The following is a 24536-nucleotide window of genomic DNA, read 5'->3' on the forward strand; positions in this document are numbered from 1 at the left end:
ACGTCGGCCCATGGACTGAAGGGTCCCGGGTTTGATTCCAGTCTAGGGCACGTACCTTGGTTGCAGGCTTGATTCCTGGCCCTCATGGGGGCGTGCGGAAGGTAAACAATCGATGTGTCTCTCTCACATAAATGTTTCTCTCTCTCTGTCTCTCCCTCTCCCTTCCACTCGCTCTAAAAATCAATGGGAAAATATCCTCCGTGAGGATTAACAAAACAAAAAGTCCCCCTGGGGGTGAGGTCCCAGGGCCTACCTTTTGGGCAGGAGCCAGGCAGGCTGAGGTCAGGGCTTTCTCAGTGCATGTGCTCATGTCCCTGAGACCCGAAAGCTGCCCGGGATTATGCACCCGTCGGGAGGGGGACCTGGGTTTCCTGGGAGGCCTGCACCTAAACCCTAGAACAGCTCACCTTTCCTGGGAGCCAGGTTTCTTGCCTTGGTAGGAGGGTTTGCTTGGCTTTCATAACCCATCCCAGCCTGGCCTTCCTCCTACCTCTTGGCCATTCCTTCCCAGCTTCCTTCCTGGTTTTATCTTTGTCTTAATCTTCCTATTCGTGACTGCTTCTCAGTGCCTTATCCCAATTTGCCTTCTCCTTTGACCCACCTCTCTACCTAATCTGGTACCCATGACTCCACATTTATCGCTACAGCTTAGACACCTCTGTGCACATCCCCCAAGCTCAGCACATCCACCAGAACGCGACTCCTCTCTCAGGGAACCCTCCTCCCGGGAATGGCACCCCATCCTCCCAAGCCAGCGCTCACTTGCCCAGGACCACAGGACTCCTCAGCGATACAGCCAGAACTCCATCCGGGCCTCCGGGCTCCCGAGTCACGCTTCTCCCTCCAGAGCATCCTGCCTCCATACACCGTCAGAGAACCAAACTGCATTTCTGACTAACTTACAAATGCAATGTCACTCTTAGCCAGCGGTTCTCAACCTGTGGGTCGCGACCCCTTTGGCGGTCGAACGACCCTTTCACAGGGGTCGCCTAAGACCATCCTGCATATCAGATATTTACATGACGATTCATAACAGTAGCAACATTACAGTTATGAAGTAGCAACGAAAATAATTTTATGGTTGGGTCACAACATGAGGAACTGTATTTAAAGGGCCAGAAGGTTGAGAACCACTGCTCCAAGCCCTTGCCAAACTCTGGGCCTGCCCGGGGACCCCTCCCCATTTCTTGGCTGTGCTGGACTCTGCCTGGACCCCTGTGTCGGCCATCTCTGGCCCCATAGTTCCCACTCCCTCAGCACCCCAGCCTGCATTTTCTGCCCCTGCTCCTGGCCTTACAGAGATAGCCCGTTACAATGGCATGTTCGCTCCAGCCCTTCCTTCTTGAGTCTGTAGTGCCTCTCCCGTACGGTTTTCCCAAACCTCATCTTAGGTCAGACCAACACTCCAGATTTTCCCAAACCTTAGCAAGACAGGAAATGTTGGCATGATTTCCTGTTTTGCTAAGAAGTCTGGGACTGCGGGACTGGGCACCCTCATTTGTCCTCCCTCCATGTCGCCTCTGATCATCTCCCTATTCGCCCCCCCCCCCCTGAATGGACGGGAAGAGGTGTCCCTCCAACCCTCAGAGTCCTCATCTGCATAACGGAGATAATAATACACCTATTGTACAGGGCTCTTGTGAATATTAAACAGGCACAGAATAAGTGCTCAGTGGATGTTGGTTACAATTAGAGATTTTCATCTCTACTTGCACGTCCCTCCATCGGCTCTCTTAAGATGTCCAACATTTTTCTTCCCTCCTGAATTTGATAGTTTCTCTCCTAATATTGTTTTTTCGGCCACACAGTGTAGTACTTCCCCCATTATTTACATCGCCTCTTCTTCTGTCATCAAACCCTGCTTCTTCCAAGAAACGGGTTTCACACATGTCCCTCCATCCCATCCCTGAAATTCAGGTCCATCATCCCGGCACTGCAGCTCAGCTCGCATCCACAGCCAGAGTAACGTTCCAAAGTCTGGTTTTCATGTCTCCCTCCCCCAGAAGCCTGCTGTGACTACAGACACGTGCAGGGGTGGGGTGTGGCCAGGGTCCTTCTACCCCCACACTCCCTGAGCTCCCTCATGACCGTCCCCTCCACACACACAAGTTGCTCATCGTTGCCGACCAGATGGAATCCAAGTTCATCAGGTTCACCCAGTTCGGTCCTAACCAGAACTGCCTCAGCCAAAACCAAGCAGGTCTAGTCTCGGTCCCCCGGCCGTGCCCCCAGCCTTCCCACATCATCTCCTGCCCCAGGTGCGACCGCATCCCCTCCGTGCAGCTCGCAGCTCTCCATCCTAAGGTGGCCTTCCCTTCCTCTGCTCTTCTTTTGAGCGTCATCGCCATTGAGGAATGTTATCTTTTGATGCCTGTACTCTCATTTTATTTTGAAGTTACGTCTATTAAAAATGAACTTTATCCTTGTCCTGTTTGCTAACCGGGCTCTTAACCCTTTGAGTGCCAACCAGTATCCGAGGAATGATGCTAAAATTGCCAAGGCATTTTTGCTGATTTTACAGCAGTTTAGGAAAAAAAAATTATGAATCGCAAGTAAATGAAGTTACATATTCAAAAACTTAAGGAAACCTTTACTACGTTGACATATTTAGCAATATCATCATCACTAATAAAAGCAGACTTAGAACCGGACGCCATGTCGAAGCTTTGATAGCGCTCCTGGCACTTTTGGTGAAAGACAGGAGGAGTGCGATCGTGCACCCCGGCGCTCTAGGGGTTAATCTCCCTCAAGGTGCTTACCTTTCTCACTTCATCTGGAGCAAGCATGTCAAACTCAAAGGCTCACACGGGCCAAATAAACACGGTTTAAGTGTATGTGGGCCACACAAAAACAAAAGCTTCCATTTTCATAGAAACGTAGGTTTATTTCGATAGAGACATGCTGAATACAAAGGGCTGAAATAGATGAGTCATCGTTAACATAAAATAATAGAACATTTTAATAAAAAGTGATATCTTTTTCTTGAACATTAACTTACCAGACACTGAATAGCTGCACAAATTAATAAGCGTAACGCAAATAAACCGATTTTTCTTGTTCTCCGAAAGCGAAATATTTCCTGGTGCACACACCAAACAAGTCAGTACAAGACTAATGACGTGGCAATCGGCTGCTAAAATATTCGCTGCCAGCATTAGTGGAGAGAAATGATGCGCCTGTGCGTAAGGCGCATAAGGGAAATGAATGAATGCAACACGATTATAGTAATCAGTCATTAGTGAACGTTGTAGTTCGTTATTAATAATTATGTATAACAGGATATTGTAAAAATTAAGTTACGAAATTTTTATTAAAACGTTTCTTACATGCCGTTATATTGGCTGGGCCGCAAAAATATTCGTTGTGGGCCACATGCGGCCCGCGGGCCACAAGTTTGACATGCTTGGTCTGGAGCATTTGATACACATAATAGATGGTACATTAGTGCTACCTACAATTATGCTTATTTATTAACTATGTTATCATAGTATTATAAATCACTACGATTTCTTGGGCTCCTACTATGTGAGGGGCTTTCCATGCATTATCCTCTTTAATTCTCATAGTAACCCCGTGAGGGATATGTTATTATCCCACTTTATAAGTCAGGAAATGAAGATTAAATAGCTTGTCCAAGGTCTTGCAGCAAGTAAGTGACAGAGCTGGGATTTAACCCTAAATCTGCCTGCCTTAAAGTGCAGTTCTCCTCACTGTTCTATTCTTGCCTTTAAATATATAATGTGCCTTTAAATGACAGGGAGAGTAGGTGTGGGGAGATGTCCCTTTCCCAAAGTGCATTGTGGATTGAATGTTGCCTGTTTCCTCCGTAGAAAGTTCAGAGTGAAGTGTGAGTTTTAGGAACGGTGGTGCTTAGAGTGAGAGCATCGTGAGGTCAGGACCGTGTCCTCGATGATGTAGCGGAGGCTGCGCACCCTAGGAGAGGACAGTGAAAGGAAGTTTAGGGGTGCAGTGAATTGCAAATGTACAACCTGGAGAAAACCAGCCCGCTGCGGGATGAGCTCAACGGGCTGCACATGATGGGTCAGGAAAACGCTGGAGAACCGTATGTAGCGATACAGACAGAAAGGATGGCCCAGGGGACTGATCACTCAGATGCCCCAGAGAAAAGCTTGGGGGTCAGTGGAGGTCCAGTGTGTTTGTTTATTTGTGTTTTTCGAAGAAAATGGGTATTTGATGGAAGGTGTTGGGGAGACTCCAGCAGAGGATGAGGTGGGGTCAGCACTGAAGCAGCCTGGAAGCGCCCTAACCGGTTTGGCTCAGTGGATAGAGCGTCGGCCTGCGGACTGAAGGGTCCCAGGTTTGATCCCGGTCAAGGGCATGTACCTGGGTTGCAGGCACATCCCCAGTAGGGGATGTGCAGGAGGCAGCTGATCGATGTTTCTCTCTATCACTCTCCCTTCCTCTCTGTAAAAAAATCAATAAAATATATTTTTTTAAAAAAATAAATAAACAATACCGCCTTGGGTTGGTGAATGGGCACTTCTGGTCAGCCACCAGACTCCAGGAGGCTCTAGTGAGTTAGTTACCTGTTCCATGGCCGTGTCTGGAGTAATCAGAGAAGTTCACTGTCATGAAGCTGCTTTTCCACTTCCTGGCAACATACCCTGAATCCAGGGACCACTCAAGTGAACTTGAGGATGCTCCAGCCACGTGTGGAGCAGCAAACGTCAGGAACTCGGAAATGAGTGCATATCTAGAGGGGTGCTCATACGATGAATTAAAATGAACGAAATAAATCTACATAAATAAATTCTCAATGGTGTTGAATTTAAAAAGCAAGTTGCAAACGGATAGGGGCAATACGATATTATTTGTATATATTTTAAAATTTATGCCAAAACCGGTTTGGCTCAGTGGATAGAGCGTCGGCCTGCGGACTCAAGGGTCCCAGGTTCGATTCCGGTCAAGGGCATGTACCTGGGTTGCGGGCACATCCCCAGTGGGGGATGTGCAGGAGGCGGCTGATCGATGTTTCTCTCTCATTGATGTTTCTAACTTTCTATCACTCTCCCTTCCTCTCTGTAAAAAATCAATAAAATATATTTTTAAAAAAATTTTATAAAATAAATATTATAAAAGCATATAATTTTAAAACATAAAAATATGAATGGGGAAATTTTTATCAACCTCAGGGGAGAGGCATGGGAGTAGGACGGAGGGCTTCAGTTATATTGAGAATATTTCATTTCACTTTTTTATAAAAAAGCATGTAAGGTAAATACAGCAAAAATGTTAACCTCTTATACCAGTATTTAACTAGTGGGTTTATAGGTATGTAGTGTACTATTTCCTATACTTTTACTGTATGTTAAAACATTTCATTTAAAAGAAAATATTTAAAACACATAAGTATGGTTAACTAAATTTTAAATAGTTCTAGCTTCCTCTAAACTTATTTTAAAATATATATTATAAAAGTAATGTATTCTATTAAATAAAATTCAGAAAATTAGAAAAAATTAATTACTCAGAATCTTCTCGCCTAAAAATGGTCATGGTTAATCTTTTGGTGTATTTCCTTCCATTTTTTTTCCTTTGTGGGTGTGTGTGTGTGTTTAAGCAGAGTTCCAAGCATCTTGGATGCACACTGAATTCTGCCTTTTTCACTCATTATGACATCCTCCTTTCCCATGTGATGACTTGGCCTCCGTGAGCATCGTTTCTATTGACTGCCATTGAAGCTCCACAGCTTGCTTAGCCAACACCATTTTTGCATAAAAACAGTTGTGAACATGCAACCGTCGTATGTTCATAAACATAATCCTTTGAAAGCCCGAGGAACAGGACTGGGTGGTGCTCGGCTGTTGATTTCTGCACGGCTGTTCTGTGGGGGATGACAGTAAAAGAGTCTGTCACATCTGTGATATCACATTCCCGAGGAGACTGCGCTTGTCAGCATCAGCCCGGGGGTAGGAACTGTGCATATTTCAAGAGCCAGCTCTGTGTCTCTTGCCTGAGAGGAAACAAGTGCTCCAACCTGCAGCTGGGGGAGTATTTGCTGATTCCATTAAACTCTTATTTTGAGGCCTGAGTAACAGCAGGAATAATTATTGCAGATATTTCTGTGCGCCCTCCCAGCTTGTAGACACTCTCTAGCCCCCTGTGATCCTCTCCGGGCCCCCGAGCGTGAGGTGCAGAGCAGGCACACGGGTGCCCTGGGTTACCACAGTAAGCGGGAAAGTCAGGCCACCACCCGACGCTCCCACCTCCTTCCAGAACCTTCAGTGATCATCCTTAGACCCAGGCAATAGGGCCCATGTCTGCCCAGAGCCCACTATCCCACCTCTAGACCACAGCCTGAGTCTGTCCTCCTGGGGGCCAGACCACCAGCATGTGCACGGCTAGGGCCAAGGGCCTGATTTGCAGGGGGTGAGCAGAGCTTACTGGTAGACCTGTGGGCTGCAGGATGAATCATGCATGGGCCAGGGGGTGTGGGCTGGGGCAAGCACAGAGGCTCAAGGCTCAAGGCCAACGTCCCCTATAGTGTAGCTCAGAAATGCAAGGTCTCTGAGAATTCTAAAATCAGGCCTGGCCTTCTTGGTCATTATGACAATATGCTGTGGGAGTAGGAGGATGTACTGTATTCTGTGTGACGGTTGTTGGCTAGATCTGTACCTTAGATTTGGTACGTGGACCTCCTTTTCCACTCTTGCTCCAGTACCCACAGATTTTAAGAACATTCTTATCACACTCCCATTTCCAGGTTCCCTTTTTTCTACCCAAGGCCACCATCATACTGGGGTGCAGTGGGAGGGAGGGGGGGCAAAGAAAGCAATCTGAAACCACAGAAAATGAAACAATGATCTGACACCTCCATGTCCATGTGTAAAAGCAAGAAATGCATTTCAGCGGGGAAATGCATAGAGTACAGCCACCTGCTACGAGGATGAATCAGCCTGGCACAAGCCAGCAAATCGGAAAGAGAAGCCAGCGAGTAGCGCCGCAATCTGCCGCTCTGCTCCTCTCCGCTTCCCGCCGCCCCCATCACCGGTCCTCCTCCTCCGTGTGCGCCGCTGAACTGCACCCTCTGTCGGCCGCTGTAAGCTGTGCAAGAAGTCCGACCCCTGAGTTTCCCGGGACCACACGCCCAGCAGAATCAGCATGCAGAATCAGCATGGAAAATCAATGTTGCAAGAATCCTCATTCTAATTGTTGTTTGTCCACTGAACTGATTTTTGGGGGGGTCCTTATTGCTGATTTGTGATCCAGGATTTGACTGAATAGGGAAGCATGAATCATTAAGACTATTTCCTTGTGCTGTTTTCCCCGACAGAAGACAAACAGCTATTCTGAATGATTACACACACACATTAGGACAAGACTTTACAAGTCCATTTTGTCAGTGAGGGTTCCGTTGACTTTCACAGCTACCCAGGAAGGAAGCTATCCCCCCGCGTGTAGGAAAAGAATCCGCATCTCAGAGAGGCTAGGTCGCCTGGCTGAGGGTGTCCAGCCGGGAGGTGGCAGCGTGGGGGCCGGACCTTGGGTCTGACTCCAAATCACTGTGAGGACCCACATGGAAGGACTTTTTACCGCCAGAAAAAAGAGAGAGTCGCCTTACATCGTCAGAGTCCTCACAAAATCTCTCACAAGATCCTGTCTCAACTATTTTCATTTTAATCAAGTTTTGTTTGAGAACAGCACATTAGCCTGGAACAGACTTTGGTCAGTACTGGTTTTAGAAGCTCGTGGAACTCGCCTGACCAAATTTGGTTTTTAAAAAAGGTGTGTTGGGGGAGGAGGGGTGGGGAACGGGGAGAACTTTAATGCAGATTTAGTCATTATTCCTGGAACTATGCTTTGTGGTTGCAAGTGAGGCTTTTTAAGATTTCTCTTTCAAGTGGTATGTTGTGGAGATGATGAACAGGACCATTTTTCACTGATAATTCATACAGGGACCTAAGAAGTGCTCTGTCTCAAACAGAGAGAGGGGAATGAAGTTCGTGTGCGTGGAAAACTGAAGACAAGGGCCCCGATGTTGAAGAGGCATGTGAAAACTTTGAATAGCAATGTGAGAGAGTAAAACAAAGCAATATACCCAAACTAACGTTTTATTTATTATGGTTTAAATAGGTAGGTACAGCTACATTAATAAATATTACAAACATTGGATCATCATCTGTATTATATCATATCATATATTATCTATCGATATTTGGTTGTGTCATCTGTGTATTCAAGTGGGCCAAAAATTGTGTGGTGGGTCTTCTCATTGGGAAACGGCTTGGCTGAGGAAGAAGCAGGTGTATGTGCTGGATCCACGGTAAGGATGGTTCCACGCTGGCCCCTGCGCCTTCAGGCAGCTCACAGCTCCCCAAACATTGCTGCCTCCGGGCCTCACAGCCTCTTGGGAGGTAGGGTCTGTGGTTGTCCGGGATGCCCACCCGAGGACCCCGTGCTTCCCCGTGTCGGAGACGTGGGTGCGGGAAGAGAAGTGACGAGACTGCTTTTCCCATCTTCCTCAGGCAGCGCTGGTTGGAGGGACCACCATGGTCATGGGCCACGTCCTGCCTGACAAGGAGACCTCCCTCGTGGAAGCCTACGAGAAGTGCCGGGGGCTGGCCGACCCCAAGGTCTGCTGTGACTACGCCCTCCACGTGGGGATCACCTGGTGGGCACCCAAGGTAACAGTGGCCTCCCCAAAGGAAGAGGAAATGCCCTTTTAGGCAGAGGGGCCACTTGGTGGGGGGCGGCTGGGGTGTGGAACTCGCCCGCAGGTGTGGGACACCCCTCCCACCACCATCGTTACTCCCCCAAATACCAAAAGCTTCCTCCGTCGCCCCTCCCAGCGTTGGCCTGGAATAGCGGGCACAGTCAGCGCTCAGCAACTCTGAGGTCAGAGCAGCCATCCCAGAGGTCGTGGGGACTTCCCTGCATCTAGAATTTTAAACTGGTTTTTCTTATAATCAAATGTGATTTCCAACTATAGATTTTAAAATTAGAAAAGAAAGAAAGCTCATAATCTGGTCACCCCAGCACAATCACTATTTGTTGTTTAGCTTCTTTCCTTCCAGTCTTTTTTTCATACACGCTTTTTACCTGGTAACTCTTTTGCTTAAGCGTGAGCATTTTCAGTTTGCCTGCACGATCTTCATGACCATCGATGTAGGTGACCATCGATTATTTATTTATTCTGTCAAATAAATAAAACTCAACTTACTTTCCTCTCATCAGACCCGTGTTCCCTTTTTTCCTAATATAAATAATGTTGGGGTGAATCTTCTTATTCACATAGCTTTGTACCTAAATTAGATTTACCTTAGGGTCTCTGGATTTTTAGCATTACTGTGCCTTCTTTTAACACCTTTTTTGGGTTAAGGGGACTAGGCCAGGGGAGTAAAAGGTATTAGTGTGTTTACCAGTAAGGCTGATTTGAAGTCAGAAACAGAACAGCCCATGTGCTAGGAGAAACATGCCTAGGAGGTAACAGTATAGTCCCTATATTTGTGTCATGCTTGACAATATTCAAAGCACATCTTCATCCATCTGCTCGTGGGACCTCACAGCAGCCTGGGAGGTGGGAGGAAAGGGAGATACTGCGAGGTTGCGGGTGGTGACTCCACTGACCTGGGCCAGCACCGGCCAGGCAGCCTCTTGAGCATCTGTCCTCACGTGGCATTGCCTTTGCATGTTGCTCTCCAGGTGAAAGCAGAAATGGAGACACTGGTGAGAGAGAAGGGCGTCAACTCGTTCCAGATGTTCATGACCTACAAGGACTTGTACATGCTGCGGGACAGTGAGCTGTACCAAGTGCTGCACGCTTGCAGAGACATCGGGGCGATCGCCCGCGTCCATGCTGAAAACGGGGAGCTCGTGGCCGAGGCAAGGCGGTAGAGCCTGGCGGGGGCGGGGCCGGGGCGCCAGTCCTCAGGTGGATTCCTCAGGTGGATTCCTGACCACCCACCTCTGTCCCACAAGTTTCAGATGAAACAAGGTGTAGAAGAAAGGGTGAGATGGTAACACCCCCGATGACAAATCTTGGTCAGAAAATTCAAACTTTCCTACCGTCGGTGAAAAACAAATCTCTCTTTATCGTCCAGAAGGGTTTCTGAGTCTTAAATGATGTCTTCATTCTAACACTATATTAAAATTCCAGTGTAGCAAAGGAATCTGGAGCAGCGCTAAGAAATATTTTGATGAGATTTCCAGCAGGGAAATGCTGATGTTCAGATCAATAGTGCTTGTATCTGGTGTCCAGGCTTGCCCTCTAGTATTTTTAAGAGGAAAAGACATTTTCAATTATTACAAAGTGAGACAGCGGAGAGCCCTCCTGGAAGGGAGCCCTACTCTGCGCTCTGCAGAAGATGGGTTTACAGGAGTGAGAAGGGAGCAGGCCTATCAGAGTGGCGTGTCTGGCATCGTTTACTGCCCCTTGGGCCCAGTGTTGTTTGGTGTCTCCGTGATTCTCTCAGTGTTCTTTCTTTTGCTCCTTTTCAGGGTGCTAAGGAAGCGCTAGATTTGGGTATCACGGGCCCGGAAGGAATTGAGATCAGCCGTCCAGAAGAGGTGAGGAAGACTCCTGCGTGCCCTTGGTCCGCTTCTGCCCCGAGATTCGCAGGCACCAGTAAATGTGAGCTGTGTGGTAGCACTTTCTCCGTGGGCGAAGGTCCACGGGGCAGCTACACACACACACACACACACACACACACACACACACACACACACCCCCCGGCTGAGGCCGGCTTGGCTTCAATTGATTCTGATTTCAAGGATCCGAGGGAGACAATGTGAGCACCGGGGGTTGCTTGACTCAAAATTGAATCGGGAGAGAAAAGACAGACGGAAAGGTGTGCTTCTTCAGATGTTAGAAGAAATTTCAGGCTAGACGGCGCTGACTCAGCATTTGGGAATGGGATCCCCTTGAGTCTGTGAGGAAAACGTTGGACCCTTCCCACCAAAACGAGAGGCCCATGCTTTTTCCCCCTTGTCACCTCACTGCTCGCTGAGATGCTAATTCAGAGCCCTGCTCTTCTGCCCTCTGGTCTTGCCCTTGTACAGTTTTGCAGGACGTCAATTCAAATCCCCCAGGGTCCCCGGGTAAAGAATTCTGCTCCAGAGGGACCACATTAGACAGATAACGCCTTCTTGCCCTATGACCCTGTTCAGACAACCCTGACCCTTTTGTGAGGGGAAAGCTGTTTTCCATTTCTTCAAAGCCTTAAGTGCGGAGTGGCGGTTGGATGTCCATGAGGGATCGATGAGGAGGCCTTGAGGGAGGAGGCGCTGGAGGCAGGGCGTGAGAGTCCTTCCATCAGACAGGAACAAAGTCGGCCCTCGTGGGTCAGCTTGGGGGAGGGGTCCCACCTTACTCCTCCCCGGGGGCTGTCCCTGTCTGTCCGAGTCCTTGAACATAGCTCCTGTTTTGACACCTAAGAATCGGTCAAGAAAGATGCACCAGATTCAGCCAAGTGAGCACTGTGCCTGTGAGAACCGGGGCGGGTGGGGAGCACAGGAGTGGACGTGGTTGAGTTACACGAGGGGAAGGGCAAAGCTTTGACTGCGGTCATAGCAATAGCAAAAATTATCATCGTCCTCGTCTGTTGGCCAAAAGGGAGGGTCCTGGGTCTACACCAAGGGCGATTTTTCTCCCAGCAGACACTTGGCAATGTCTAGAGGCTTTTTTTTAAAAAAAGAGTTGGTTTTTTTAATGTTTTTATTGATTTTTAGAGAGAGAGGAAGGGAGAAGGATAGAGAGATAGAAACATCGATGTGAAAGGAACATCATCGATCAGCTGCCTCCTGCACGAACCCTTACTGGGGATCGAGCCCACAACCCAGGCATGTGCCCTGACTGAGAATTGAACCTGCAACCTCTTGGTTTCTGGGTCCACACTCAACTGCTGAGCCACACCGGCCAGGCTAGAGATGCTACCGGCATCTAGTAGGTAGAGGCAAGGGATGCCGCTAAAGATCCTACTGACCCCAGACACCTCCTCACCACAAAGACTTCTCCAGCCCAAAATGTCAATAGTACTGACGTTCAGAAACCCTGATCTAGGCTAATTTCCAGCGTGAAATCGATCCGTGTCGCTCCTTTGCTGCTGTGGAGAGAATACACCAGGAAACAGGGAGAGATGCAACTCCGGGCTTTCGTTCGCTTTTGTTTCATTGCCTTTTCATTAAGGCCTGAGTAGCACCCAGCAAGGATGCGCCTACCGAGTCCTAGGATTCTCTCAGGGTGAGCAGAGGTGGTTGGAGCCGGTGCCCCTGCCCAGGGCTTGCCCCAGGCCAGCCTGTGGGTGCAGTTGCCCCCCTGCCTCTGTGTCAGACACTCCAGCGCCCTTGCTAGGAGGTGGGCTTGCTTGGGAGAGATGGTGAAGCTTGTTTCCTTCCTGCCCTTTGTTTCTAACAGCTGGAAGCTGAAGCCACTCACCGAGTCATCACCATTGCAAACAGGGTAAGTAGACCCACACCCCCTGCACCCCCTGCACCCGTCCCAAGTCCATTCTCGACTCTGGGGTCAGAAACCAGCCCGGACAGTGGAATGCTGTTCTGTCCTGGGGGCCAGCATCATGCCTGGCTCACAGGGCCCCAACACTGAATGGACATGGTTATTCCTACAGACCCTTGTTTTAAGTTATAAGTAGCCTTTTGCCGGTTGGTAGAAAATGTGAGGTTCAGCTCTTGAATCTTGCCCCATGTCCCCCTGTTGGGCTCTGGCTCAGGGTGCTGCCTGCCCCTCTCTGCTTCATGCATTTCCCCTGCAGCTTGCATCCTGGCTGCCAGGCCTGCATTCCCAGCGTCAGACCAGCACCCGAGGGTGGGGCCGAGCGATGCAGGGGGAGGGGCCAGGGCCAGGGTTTGATTTGGCCGGGGTGATGGGCGGGGGTGGGGGGTGCTGCTGGTGCTTGTTAGGTTTGTAGGGTTGATGCTGTCCTTCCACCGCGTTTCCATGTTTAGACTCACTGTCCGATCTACCTGGTCAACGTGTCCAGCATCTCGGCCGGTGATGTAATCGCAGCTGCTAAGATGCAAGGTGAGTCCTTGAGCTGGATGGACAGAGCACGTGTGGTAGGATTGGCGCCACAGGGGGCCCGCCAGGTCCATTCACTCCACAGCCCCAGCTCCCGAGGCCCGGCCTGCGCCTGCCCTTCCTCTTCTCCACCCGTCTTCCCCAGACGCACCCGCGCTAGCCTCGCTCAGTCCATTAGAATCGCAGTTCCTCTGCACATCTGTATGTGTAACAGCTCTACAGAGGTATCTGTCACCTCTCTGGGTCGGGCAACATTTTCAAGTTTTCAGTTGACTCATTAATTGGCATCTTTTTGACTTCTTGGATTTTATTAGTTGCCTTGGTAACCAACATGAAATCCTGGACCAGTTCCAATGGGCATTTCAGGGGATGCCTGGGATGTCCTTAGAGAAGTAACAGTGTGTGGGCCCAACTTCCCCTGTGGCCACCTGGAACCTGTGAATGAGCCCTGGGCACCTGTTGTGACTCCTGTTGCTGAGCAACTGGCAACACCTAAAGACTCTGTACTTGCTTATAGTGCCCGCCAGGCTCGGGGTGCCAGCGAGGTCCTGGAAACGGGGTATAAATCAGGAGCAAGGGCAAAAAAGTCTGGACTGCCCCCTAGTGTGGCATTCACAGCCCTTCATCCTCCCGTCAGCACCCTGTAGCACCCATGCTCCAGCCAACTTGTGCTCCTTGATGCGCCATCAGTGCTGCCCCCCCCGCCCGGTGACTTTGCCCTTCTGTTCCCCTTGCCCGCAGCCAGTTTGCAAGGGGAACAGCCAGCGTGGGGATCGGGAGCACTCTGGCCTTGAACCCAGCTGTGCTCTCAAATATCGAGTGAGCTTAGGCAAGTCCCTTCCTCTCTGACTTCACCTTCATCACCTGTCAAATGAGAGGCCCAGACGAATGATCGCTCAGGTTCCCTGGCTTCCTGGTTATGGCTTGACCCTTCTCCTTCTTCCAGGGAGGGTGGTGCTGGCCGAGACCACCACTGCGCATGCCACGCTGACAGGCCTGCACTACTACCACCAGGACTGGTCCCATGCTGCCGCCTACGTCACAGTGCCTCCCCTGAGGCTAGATACCAACACCTCCACCTACCTCATGAGCCTGCTGGCCAAGTAAGACCTGTTAGCCGGACCCTCGCAGCCCCATCTCAGGTCATTGACTCGGTGCCATTCCAGGAATCTGTAGGTCCTTGAGGTGATGGCGCGGTGGCCCCAGGTCTGACCTAGTTTGATTTCCTTGTGCTCAAAGGATGGTTTTGCTTTTGTGACCTTCTCCAGAGCTAAGTCGTCCATCTCCCTGTGGATCTGGCCGAGGGTATCAGGCATTTGGCAAGAGCTGTGACTGATGAGGTCCCAGGCCCCAGCGGAGAAAACCCTCTATGCATCCGGCCCGGAACGGCTGAGAGCCTTAAGCATATGCCTCCTCACAGGGAAATAACTTTTCTCTGCCCCCAGAATCCCCTTCTTAAGCGGGCATCTTAGAGGATCCACGTGCACAAAGCTGTGGTGTCTCCCACAAGTAAAATGAGGCTCTCGGGTCCCCAGTGTGTGGTCCCGGCAGGTGTCCCCTCTCCCACGTGACCCCCATGCTCCATTCAGGCCTCTCCCTGCCCACCTAGGATGTTTCCCCTGAGGTCGCCCTGGCCTGGGTGACACAGGCATTCTCTCTCCTCCGCCCTCACCATCTCTGAGGCCTGCAGAGACCTCTGAACAAGGGCCAGCTCTCTGCCTCCCTCAGGATGGCAGCTTGCCACCATATGTACTCTCTCGCTGTCGTCTCTGCCCCGAGTTCTCAGCTGGCTCAGGAGGAGATGGCCATGGATGGCAGTGACAGTGAACCAGTTGACTTGCCTGCCATTGCTGGCTTATTAAGACAAACTGATCTTCTGTCTTGTCCCTCCTTTCCCCTCTGAGCCATCAGAGCCCCCACATCCAGGGAAGGCTATGGCTCGAGTTCTTTGTGAGGCTGGATGTTGAACTTGTGTGCTGTTCCAAGCACATGCTTGTGGCCAGCAGGGACTGGTGGGGGTTGAGGAAGGAGATGAGAGGGGGTTTGCCTATGGTGCCACGGTAGTAAAACTGCCTCCACCCTCTACTTCAGCTAAACGCTTATGTGTAATTTTTCTCTTCCCACTATCTTAACTCTTAAAAGTCAGCACCCCAGAGACGCTCGATGTCTCCTGTGACCGTGATGGTCTGCCACACTCAGCACCTATTCCCATTCTGCAGATGAGTAAACTGAGGTTCTCACAGTTTCAGTAACTCGTCAGAGGTCAGACAGCTACTGAGTAGCAGAGCTGAGACTGAAAGCAGCTTTGCCTGGTTCTTAAGCAACACTTTTCCCTGCACCTGCCACCACCCTCTGGGACCCTGGCCTCCTTCCCTTTATTGGTCACGTCTTTCTCTCTGCCCAGTGATACTCTGAACATTGTGGCATCAGACCACCGGCCTTTCACCACAAAGCAGAAGGCTATGGGCAAGGAGGACTTCACCAAGATCCCGCATGGAGTGAGCGGCGTGCAGGACCGCATGAGCGTCATCTGGGAGAGAGGCGTGGTAGGTTCTTGGGGGGCCCTTCCCCACTCTGGTCTCAGTAGGAGTTTCACCCTGAGGAGGGCCGGATCAACCAAGGCTCCTGTTCCACTCAAAAACAAACCAAACAGATGTGTGTGTTTTTTTCCTGATCAGAAAGGTAGTAGCCTAGTATAGAAATTTGAAAAATACAGAAGAGTATTAGAAAAAAATTTCTCCCATAATTCTACACCGAGAAATTAAACTTAATATTTTAGCATGTTTCCTCCTAGTTCTATGGTATGCTATATATTATTTTAATAACTGGATTCATTCCTTGTTTTTCATAGAACATATCTTGAGTGTCTTCCTCTATCAGTAAAAGTTCTTTAAAAACATCTTTTTTCATGGCTAAATGTTTTCTCCAGTGGAAGTACCATACTTCAGCTCACCCTTTCTTGATGTTTGAAACTTCCGGCTGTTTCAGGTTCTTGCACTGAAAAATGGGGCTGCAGAGAACCCCTTGTTCATGAGTGTGTGTCCGCATTGCTAGTGATCCCCTAGAAGAGGATTTCTGGGCCAAGGATGTGAGCATGTTAAGGCTCTTGGTATATTTTGTTCAGTTACTTTTCCATAAAGAGAGGGACTGGGACTTGTTAGAAGACCACCTAACAGATCTGCCCGTGAAGAATGTGTGTTATTGGCCTTGCCCTATCACAGACTAGAATCAGTGATGGCGAACCTTTTGAGCTCGGCGTGTCAGCATTTTGAAAAACCCTAACTTAACTCTGGTGCCGTGTCACATATAGAAATTTTTTGATATTTGCAATCATAGTAAAACAAAGATTTATATCTTTGATATTTATTTTATATATTTAAATGCAATTTGACAAAGAAAAATCAACCAAAAAAATGAGTTCGCGTGTCACCTCTGACACGCGTGTCATAGGCTCGCCATCACGGGACTAGATGCAGGAGAGTCTGAGCCCCAGGAGGTCTGGGGTCCTCAAGACTAAGCGCCAGCTCAGGGAGGACCCAGGCAGTGGCTCGGGAATCTTCTTTGAAGAGAGTCCGCGGTGCTGTCCTGGGTGGGTAGGTGGGGTAAGAAGATGCTTTTCCGGAGCCCAGAACACATGACCCTCTGTGGATGAGGGAGGCTCCTGACTCGTCCCTGGTGGGCGCCCGAGCAGAGCTGGGTTTACAATCAGGGGGTAGATTTCCACCAGGGACGCAGCCGCTTGGAACAAGGGCCTGCTCACTGATGCCGGATGAAGGAGAGAGAAGTGAGCGAGTGCCTGGAACCCAGCCGAGCCGGTTGGTCGCCTGCAATGGTGCCCGTGGTGTTGTCCGCCTCAGCACCATTGTTCTGACCGACGCGAAGGCCACAGGCCAGAGCCAGGGGTGCCTGGGTGGGAGGCGCACCCAGGCCGGGTCCACTTGACATTCTACAACGTTCCAGGTCGGAGGAAAAATGGATGAGAACCGCTTTGTGGCCGTCACCAGCTCCAACGCGGCGAAGATCCTCAACCTGTATCCCCGCAAGGGCCGCATCATCCCAGGAGCCGACGCCGACGTGGTGGTGTGGGACCCGGAGGCCACAAAGTAAACCTGCTGCCGGTCTCCCGGGCGGGGGGCGGGGGGGGGCCTGGGGGTCTGGGGGCTTAAGGAGCTTGTGTTACAGAATTCCAAAAGCAGAGCCTCTCTGCACTCCTAGCACAGAGGAGTGTGACCTGAGGCATGTTCAACGTAATGACTGTTTGAGGGCCTCCCGTGGTCCGGCCCCGGGAGCACAGCAGTGACCAGCTCCGCCTGCACAGCGCTGGACAGTGTTTCCAAGCGGCTGCCCATCCATTATCTCATTTGATTTGACTCACAGCCCCGAGAAGCACTCACGCCTGGGGTTCTTATTTCCTTCCCATTGACCAGAGTGTAGAGGGAGCCCCACACCCTGTAGCTAGTACGTGGCTGACCGGACAGACGGCCTCGCCCTCCGTCCCAGGCTCCTCCATCCTCTGCGCCTCTCGCTGCGGGCGGTTCCTTGAGCGCACGGCACTGGCACCCGTGGCGTTAGTGAGCGCACTTTGAGTGAGTGAATGAAGTGTGCCAGGAGTGACCAGCAGGAGTAGGGCATCATTTTCACCTGAAGATTTGGGCAGATGGGAATCATGTTTTTAATATTACAATTCATTCAGTCATCAAATACAGGGGTGGCAAAAGTAGGTTAATAATAGTAAGTAATGCAATAATAAATAAATTAATAATAATAGAACTCTGTGTTCTATTATTGCCTACACTTGACCACCCCTGAATTTATTAAATGCTGTTGTTTGGCGGGCACTTTTCTAGGTGCACAGCCAGCAGTGGGCAGGGTAGACAGAAATGTGCGGGAAGTTGAAAATGAAAGAAAGCCCACACAGAGTCCCGACACTGTGCCCTCCGTCGGGGCCTCGAGAAGCCCTGTTCTGCATCCTGGCACCAGGGGCTGGTCCCTGTCCCTATGATGGGTCGGCTGTTGGTGGAAAGATACCTAGTGTTTAACCCCGTGTACGAGTGTGCGAGGGCTGCTTTAAAACATACCGCAGCTGGGGGCTCACACAGCAGAAATCTGTTTCCTCACAGTTCTGGGGGCTAGAAGGCAGACCGAGGTGTCGGCAGGGTGGATGCATCCTGCGGCCTCTCTCCTTGGCTTGCAGATGGCCGTCTTCTCCCTCCTCACGTGGGGTTTCCTCTGTGTGTCCTCCTGGTGTCTCAATTTTCTTTTCGTATAAGGACACCAGTCATGTTGGACTAGGGCCTACCCATATGACCTCATTTTAATTAGATGTTTAAAGGCCAAATACAGTTACATTCTGAGGTACTGGGTGTTAGGACTTCAACATATAAATTCGGGGAACACAATTCAGCCCATAACCACCAGCCTTTGGGGAAATCTTCCCATCACACTGAGCATCACCCCTTCTCTCTGACCATCACCCCTTCCCTCTGAGCATCACCCCTTCCCTCTGAGCATCACCCCTTCCCTCTGAATATCACCCCTTCCCTCTGACCATCACCCCTTCCCTCTGACCATCACCCCTTCCCTCTGAGCATCACCCCTTCCCTCTGAACATCACCCCTTCCCTCTGAATTCACCCCTTCCCTCTGAGCATCACCCCTTCCCTCTGAGCATCACCCCTTCCCTCTGAATATCACCCCTTCCCTCTGACCATCACCCCTTCCCTCTGACCATCACCCCTTCCCTCTGAGCACCATCCCTTCCCACTGAACATCACCCCTTCCCTCTGAATATCACCCCTTCCCTCTGACCATCACCCCTTCCCTCTGACCATTACCCCTTCCCTCTGAGCATCACCCCTTCCCTCTGAGCATCTTCCCTTCCCTCTGACCATCACCCCTTCCCTCTGACCATCACCCCTTCCCTCTGAGCACCACCCCTTCCCTCTGACCATTACCCCTTCCCTCTGACCATCACCCCTTCCCTCTGACGATCACCCCTTCCCTCTGAGCATCACCCCTTCCCTCTGAGCATCTTCCCTTCCCTCTGACCATCACCCCTTCCCTCTGACCATCACCCCTTCCCTCTGAGCACCTTCCATTCCCGTTGAGCTGTGGCATCTTTGCCTCTCCTCAGAGCTCCCTCTTCCACCACTTCTTCCCCACCAGGACCATCTCGGCCAGCACCCAGGTGCAGGGAGGAGACTTCAACCTGTACGAGAACATGCGCTGCCATGGCGTGCCACTGGTCACCATCAGCCGGGGGCGGGTCGTGTATGAGAACGGTGTCTTCATGTGCGCTGAGGGCACTGGCAAGTTCTGTCCCCTGAGGTCCTTCCCAGACACTGTCTACAAGAAGCTGGTCCAGAGAGAAAAGGTAAGATGCGGGATGGGGAAGAAGATGTGTGGGAAGAGGTTGAAGGCCCGTTAGGGGCATCTCATATGATGGTTTTAAATCTCAAAGGTGTTCTCACTCTATTTTCCCACCGAGTCCTATCGCCGGGAGTGGTCACTTTGGGAACAAGAACCGTAGGGAAGAAGCGCCTGTAGCGGAGTAGAATGTATTGGAAGGGCCCCCCATGGCCCTGGAGCTGAGGGAACACTATGAGCTGCTCGCGGCTGAGCCAACCGCTAGTCCTGGGAGGGTTCTTGCTGTCCTTCAGGGAAGGTTCCCTGTCTTGGCCTGGAGCTGCTCTTTCTTTTCTTTTCTTTCTTTTTTTAAAATATACTTATATTGATTTTAGAGAGGAAAGGAGAGGGAGAGATAGGAAACATCAATGATGAGAGAGAATCATTGATCCGTTGTCTCCTGCATGCCCCCTACTGGGGATCGAGCTGGCAACCCAGGCATGTGCTCTTGACCGGAATCGAACCCAGGACCCTTCAGTCCGCAGGCCAACGCTCTATCCACTGAGCCAAACCAGCTAAGGCCTGGAGCCTCTCTTTCTCAGACACCTCCGCTTCCCTTGTGATTGCAGTAGGCTGGGTGGGCTTTGCTGGGTCTGGGCCCCCCAACACTTAAGTGGTCGGGCCAGGTCTGGAGAAGTTCCTGGCCTCTTGGTAACTCGGCAAGTGAGGGGAATGCCATTGCTCCAGGGGAGGGGTGCTCTACAAGGTTAATTATCTCAAGTTTACCTGCTTCCTGGGAAAAGATCCCACCAATATTGAGGGCGAGCCAGTGGGCATCTCCTCTACACACACACACACACACGCATGTACACACACATGTGCATGGTGCACACACATGCACTATTTAGAAGGCACAAGAAAATAATTCTCCACCCCTTGTGCTCAAGGCAACGCAAGCCTTTGTGGCAGTCGTTTGGTTCCTAAGCAGAACGGCAGCATCTGGAGGCACGGCCACCATCGAGGAGGCTCTGGTGGTGGTGTCTGGGCTCTGATGGTGTCTTTTCCCTTCTCCTCCTCCTCCATTCACTAGACCTTGAAGGTTAAGGGAGTGGACCGCACTCCCTACCTGGGGGATGTAGCTGTCGTTGTGCATCCTGGGAAAAAAGAGATGGGAACGCCGCTCGCAGACACTCCTACCCGGCCCGTTACCCGACACGGGGGCATGAGGGACCTTCACGAATCCAGCTTCAGCCTCTCTGGTAAGAGCAAGGGCCACTGGGACTGGCACCTGCGTCTCCACCGCAGTGGGTGGTGGAAGGAGGCCGAGGGGCAGGTGGGATGTGTGCTGCTTTCCCCTCATCTTCCCTCCCTCCCCATGGCATGTCCAGTGATGAGCGCTGGGTCCACTGCCGCGTAAGTGGCAACCGTCAAAGGAGAGCAAGCAGAGGCGCGCGGTGCTGGTCCTGCAGGCAGCTTTGCCGACAGCACAGGGAAGAACCTTCCTGAACAGCCTTCAGGACTAGCCCCGTGCAGACCTAGCATCCGCTCTGCAGGTGCTGTGCTGGGCCCGGAACAGCGAGAGGAGCAAGATCCCTCCTCACAGAGCGTGGCTTTTGCTGGGTGGCGGGGGGGGGGGGATGAGACCTGTACACAGACCCCCCCTAATCTGAGAGGCAGAGGGCTAAACCAGAGGGACCTCTGTGCTCAGCTGTGTGCTGGAGGCAGCTCCAGACAGAAGTCACATGGTTCCTGTTTGAGGACTGGTAGCCTATGGGGAAGTGTCCTCTCCACCACTCCCCTTCCTCTCATTACCAAGGTAACTGCTCCCTAAGCCTGAGGGCCACTGCCACTCCCACCAGGGACAGGACACGTGTGCAAAGAGTCAGAAAGGGATCCGTGGGATGGAGTGTCCGTGGGCACCCAACCTTGCCAATCCAGGGGTGTGGATTCCCATGGCTGCCTGGGCATGGCCCCCAGAGCCATGGGCCCCACTGGCCTTTGGCGCCATCTGCTCCCACCCACACCTTGGGGCAGAGCCAACACTGGGCAGAACCCTCAGACTCAGCCAACACTGAGCAGCCTTCCACCTTCCCTCTGCCCCCAACCGAATCTGTTCTCATCAGACAGCCGAAGACTGTCCCACTGCCCCCTGAGGCACCGGGCCTCCTGTTCTAAGTCTTGGTATTTCAAAATGGGGAGGCCTTCAGGGTGTGGTTCTTTGTTTTTCCCTTTTTTCTCTCTCGCTCGTTAACCGGCCAATCCATAGTCCGAGCTCCCCGCAAGAGACCATATGTCCAGGCTTGGGAGCAGTGAAGGTGGCATAGCAGGGCAGTTAATCGTGGAGATTCTGAATGAGGAAGACCTGGTTCGAACCCAGGCTCTGCCACTTACACCCTGTGTAACAGAGAGCAAGTGACTGACTTCCCTGAGCCCGTGTCCATGTCTGTAAGATGGGATGGAGTTGTGAGGGTTCAGGTAGATCGTGCGCACGGAGGGCCGAACAGCTCCATCAGGAGAGGCGGCCGTGCTTTTATGGACCCGGACAAGAGCAGCCCAGCTCACCCTCTGCTTCCTTCCCTGCAGGTTCTCAGATCGATGACCATGTTCCAAAGCGAGCTTCTGCTCGGATCCTCGCTCCCCCCGGAGGCAGGTCCAGTGGCATTTGGTAAAGGCACCGCCCAGCCCCCCCACGTGAGGATGCACCGCTGCCACCAGCCCGCACACCCTCCCGCACAGCTGCAAGGGCAGGAGAGGCTGGGCGGGGCAGCTCACCACCTGAGGGGCCGCCGGACCCGGAGCCCTCCCCATGTCTGACACGTGACTCACTGTGCTTCGAGCCGACCCAGCAGGCCCTTTGAGATGTGTCCCTCCTGCTGCCGTCCTTTCCTGCCCTGGCCTGTGGGGCCCAGGAAGCCCACACTATGCACAGAGCCCACCGCATAGCCTGGCCAGCCCCTCCCCTCCCACCCCCGCGTGCTGGCTTCAGGAAAGCCCAGGCTCTGGTGCCCTGCCCCTGGCTGACCCGCCAGTCGTCCAGAGCACTTTAGCAGATGTGTTTAAAGGGACTCCCTCCCCCATCCCCTTAGGCCCCGTGGTCACCTTTCTCACGTTAGACAGGTGTTAGCTGCCCAGCTGTGCACAGAATGTCCCGTTCCTCCTGACTCCGCTCCGGCCCTGTGTGGATGCAGTTGGGACACCCTGGGTGTGGGTGTTGTTGGGACACTCTGTACCCTTAACCAGCTTCCTCTCCCCACCCCGCCCTCTGGGAGTCATGCCCAGAAGGGCTAGCTGGGCGGGGCGCAAGCCTGGTGCCAGGCGCGTGTACATGATTTCGTTTTGCACGTTTGGTTTGCGCAGTGGTTTGGTTTGACTTGTTCGTGCATCCTGTGAAAAATAACGGTGCTTTGTGTCATAGCATAGCATAGAAACAGGGGTAGATGTGGACCTTAGGAGATGCTGCACTCCACACCAACCAGACAGCCCAGGGCATGGGGGCGGGGGAGGGTGCTAGACTCACAGGCCCTCTTCCCCATGGAGTCCTCCAGGCTGCACAGGCCCCATCCCAGGCCCTGTTCCCATCGCCTCCCCGCCTGGTCTAGTTCCCTACATTCTGAGAGGATGTTCAGGATGCTGACCCTGGAGACCTTTGGGGAACAAGAAGGCCTTTCCCGTCTCTCAAACACCCAGCTTCCTGTAAACCGCCCTGCTGTACGAGGCCTGGCTGGCTCCTCCTGTGTGATTGGCAAGAGGCCTGATGTCTGCTAAGAGGGGGGGAGCAGGACTAGGGCGTGGCTAGCTAGGTGCAGGGAAGGAGGCCAGGCCAGCAGGACCTGACTGTAGAGCCCGCATTGCTGTGCTTAGTCCCCTGTGGACAGCACCGTGCCCTCACCTGCTGTGGCCTCCATCATCTCCCACATCCAGTGGGGCCCTCCCTGCCTCCAAAGCTCCAGGAGATTTCCATGGAAACCCCTGAGGCTGGTGATCTCCCAGCTGCCTGCCCTTGTGAAGCCTTGTCCTCCCCTCCGGGAAGTGATTTCATGTTGCACATTCAGTTGGAGCGCCCCGGGCTGCGCGAGGCTCCTGGACTCGGGCTAGCAGTCACACCCCGTACATCGTGCTGTTCATGTTTCCAAGCACTTCCATATCCGAGCTCTCAAATGCTTCTCACCACAGGGCATGTAGGACTCCATTTCAAAGATGAGGCCCAGAAAGTTGAGGCCTTCTGACCCCGGACGTGTCCATGACTGCCCTTAAGGGCTTGGCTGCCTCCCCCAGCTGTGGAAAGGAAGAGTGGGGTGAGGTTCCTTGTAGATCCCACGGAGTCTAACCCGTCAGAAGACTCGCTGGTAGGCATTTTGCTTTGTTTTGCACAGGTAGGTAGGTTTTTGTCCTAAACAAACTGATGCATCTTCCCCGGATGAGCCAGGACTCCTTACAGGTCGGGGTTTGGCCACGTGGTTTGAGCTGTCTCCACATCTACATTTGTCCCTTCGTGCTCATCTTCCTCACTCAGGGGCTGATAGGACAGAGACCGTAACCCAGGGAACAGAGGCAGCAAAGGCACTGGTGGAGGGAGGCAGCCATGGGCACAGGAGTAGGGAGGGCTCTGGGCCTGGGGGGCCATGGCACTGACCCCTTGGTACAGTGCGCATCGTCTTTATCTCTTCAGCCCTTGCTGGGTCACGGGCCTCGGGCAGATGCCAAAGAGCCCAGCAGGGGCGGCGGCCCATGGGCAGAGGATCCCTGCTCCGGCTAGGAAAGCTTTACCTTCTCTGAGTGCCTCCGCCTGAGCGGTGCATGGCCCGGGGCCCTGGGAGGCCACGTCTTCACGTGGTCCACCATAGGCCTTCTGCTTCGTCCACCCTGATCCTTACAGAGACCCCACCCTTGCCCAGGAGCTTCTAGATGGAAATCAGAAGGAGGTTCAAGGAACCAGATCAATGGTCAGCCCCCACCGCCCGCTCCTTGCCCCTGAGCAGGGCTCCAGCCGGCTCCATCACCAACCCCACTGGCTCCTGGTTGCACTGAATGCAGCTCTCAAACTGGTCTTGTACTTGCTGAATAAATACTGTTGTTCTTGCCTTAGCTGCTCTCTAGGTTTGTGGGGTTAAGTTGCAGAAAATTGTGCTACTGTGTGTGCGTGTGTGTGCGTGTGTAGTGCTAGGAGTCCACAGTAGGTCTCTGTCAAGCCAATGCCG

General features: G+C 52.1%; 1 protein-coding gene and 1 long non-coding RNA gene across 6 annotated transcripts in view; one reads left to right on the forward strand and one right to left on the reverse strand.

Moving 5' to 3' along the window:
* DPYSL5 (dihydropyrimidinase like 5) overlaps nt 1-24423 on the forward strand; it is a 56585-nt gene extending 32162 nt beyond the window's left edge. For 3 of the 4 annotated variants that reach the window (XM_023763442.1, XM_023763444.1, XM_023763443.1), the window contains 10 exons: nt 8487-8645; nt 9664-9843; nt 10459-10527; nt 12374-12418; nt 12922-12997; nt 13941-14097; nt 15399-15540; nt 16955-17097; nt 19159-19366; nt 20429-20943. In XM_023763442.1, the coding sequence (XP_023619210.1) occupies nt 8487-8645; nt 9664-9843; nt 10459-10527; nt 12374-12418; nt 12922-12997; nt 13941-14097; nt 15399-15540; nt 16955-17097; nt 19159-19366; nt 20429-20755 (1506 nt within the window). In that variant the 3' untranslated portion in view covers nt 20756-20943. Of the gene's footprint in view, nt 1-8486; nt 8646-9663; nt 9844-10458; nt 10528-12373; nt 12419-12921; nt 12998-13940; nt 14098-15398; nt 15541-16954; nt 17098-19158; nt 19367-20428; nt 20944-21921 lie in introns of those variants that run through there. The other variant, XM_006099799.3, reaches the window with a different exon arrangement.
* Nucleotides 17125-22488, reverse strand: LOC111828110. Of its 2 annotated transcripts, none has more exons than XR_002831896.1 (5): nt 22438-22488; nt 20272-20492; nt 19085-19348; nt 18073-18289; nt 17125-17635 (listed from the first exon to the last, which is right to left on the reverse strand). It is a non-coding gene; the product is annotated as an uncharacterized LOC111828110 (long non-coding RNA). The 2 variants fall into 2 exon arrangements; XR_002831895.1 differs by lacking the exon at nt 22438-22488 and adding an exon at nt 22165-22296.
* Nucleotides 24424-24536: the final 113 nt, after the last annotated feature.

This window comes from Myotis lucifugus, unplaced genomic scaffold, assembly GCF_000147115.1.
Source record: "Myotis lucifugus unplaced genomic scaffold, Myoluc2.0 scaffold_285, whole genome shotgun sequence".
NCBI classification, from domain to species: domain Eukaryota; kingdom Metazoa; phylum Chordata; class Mammalia; order Chiroptera; family Vespertilionidae; genus Myotis; species Myotis lucifugus.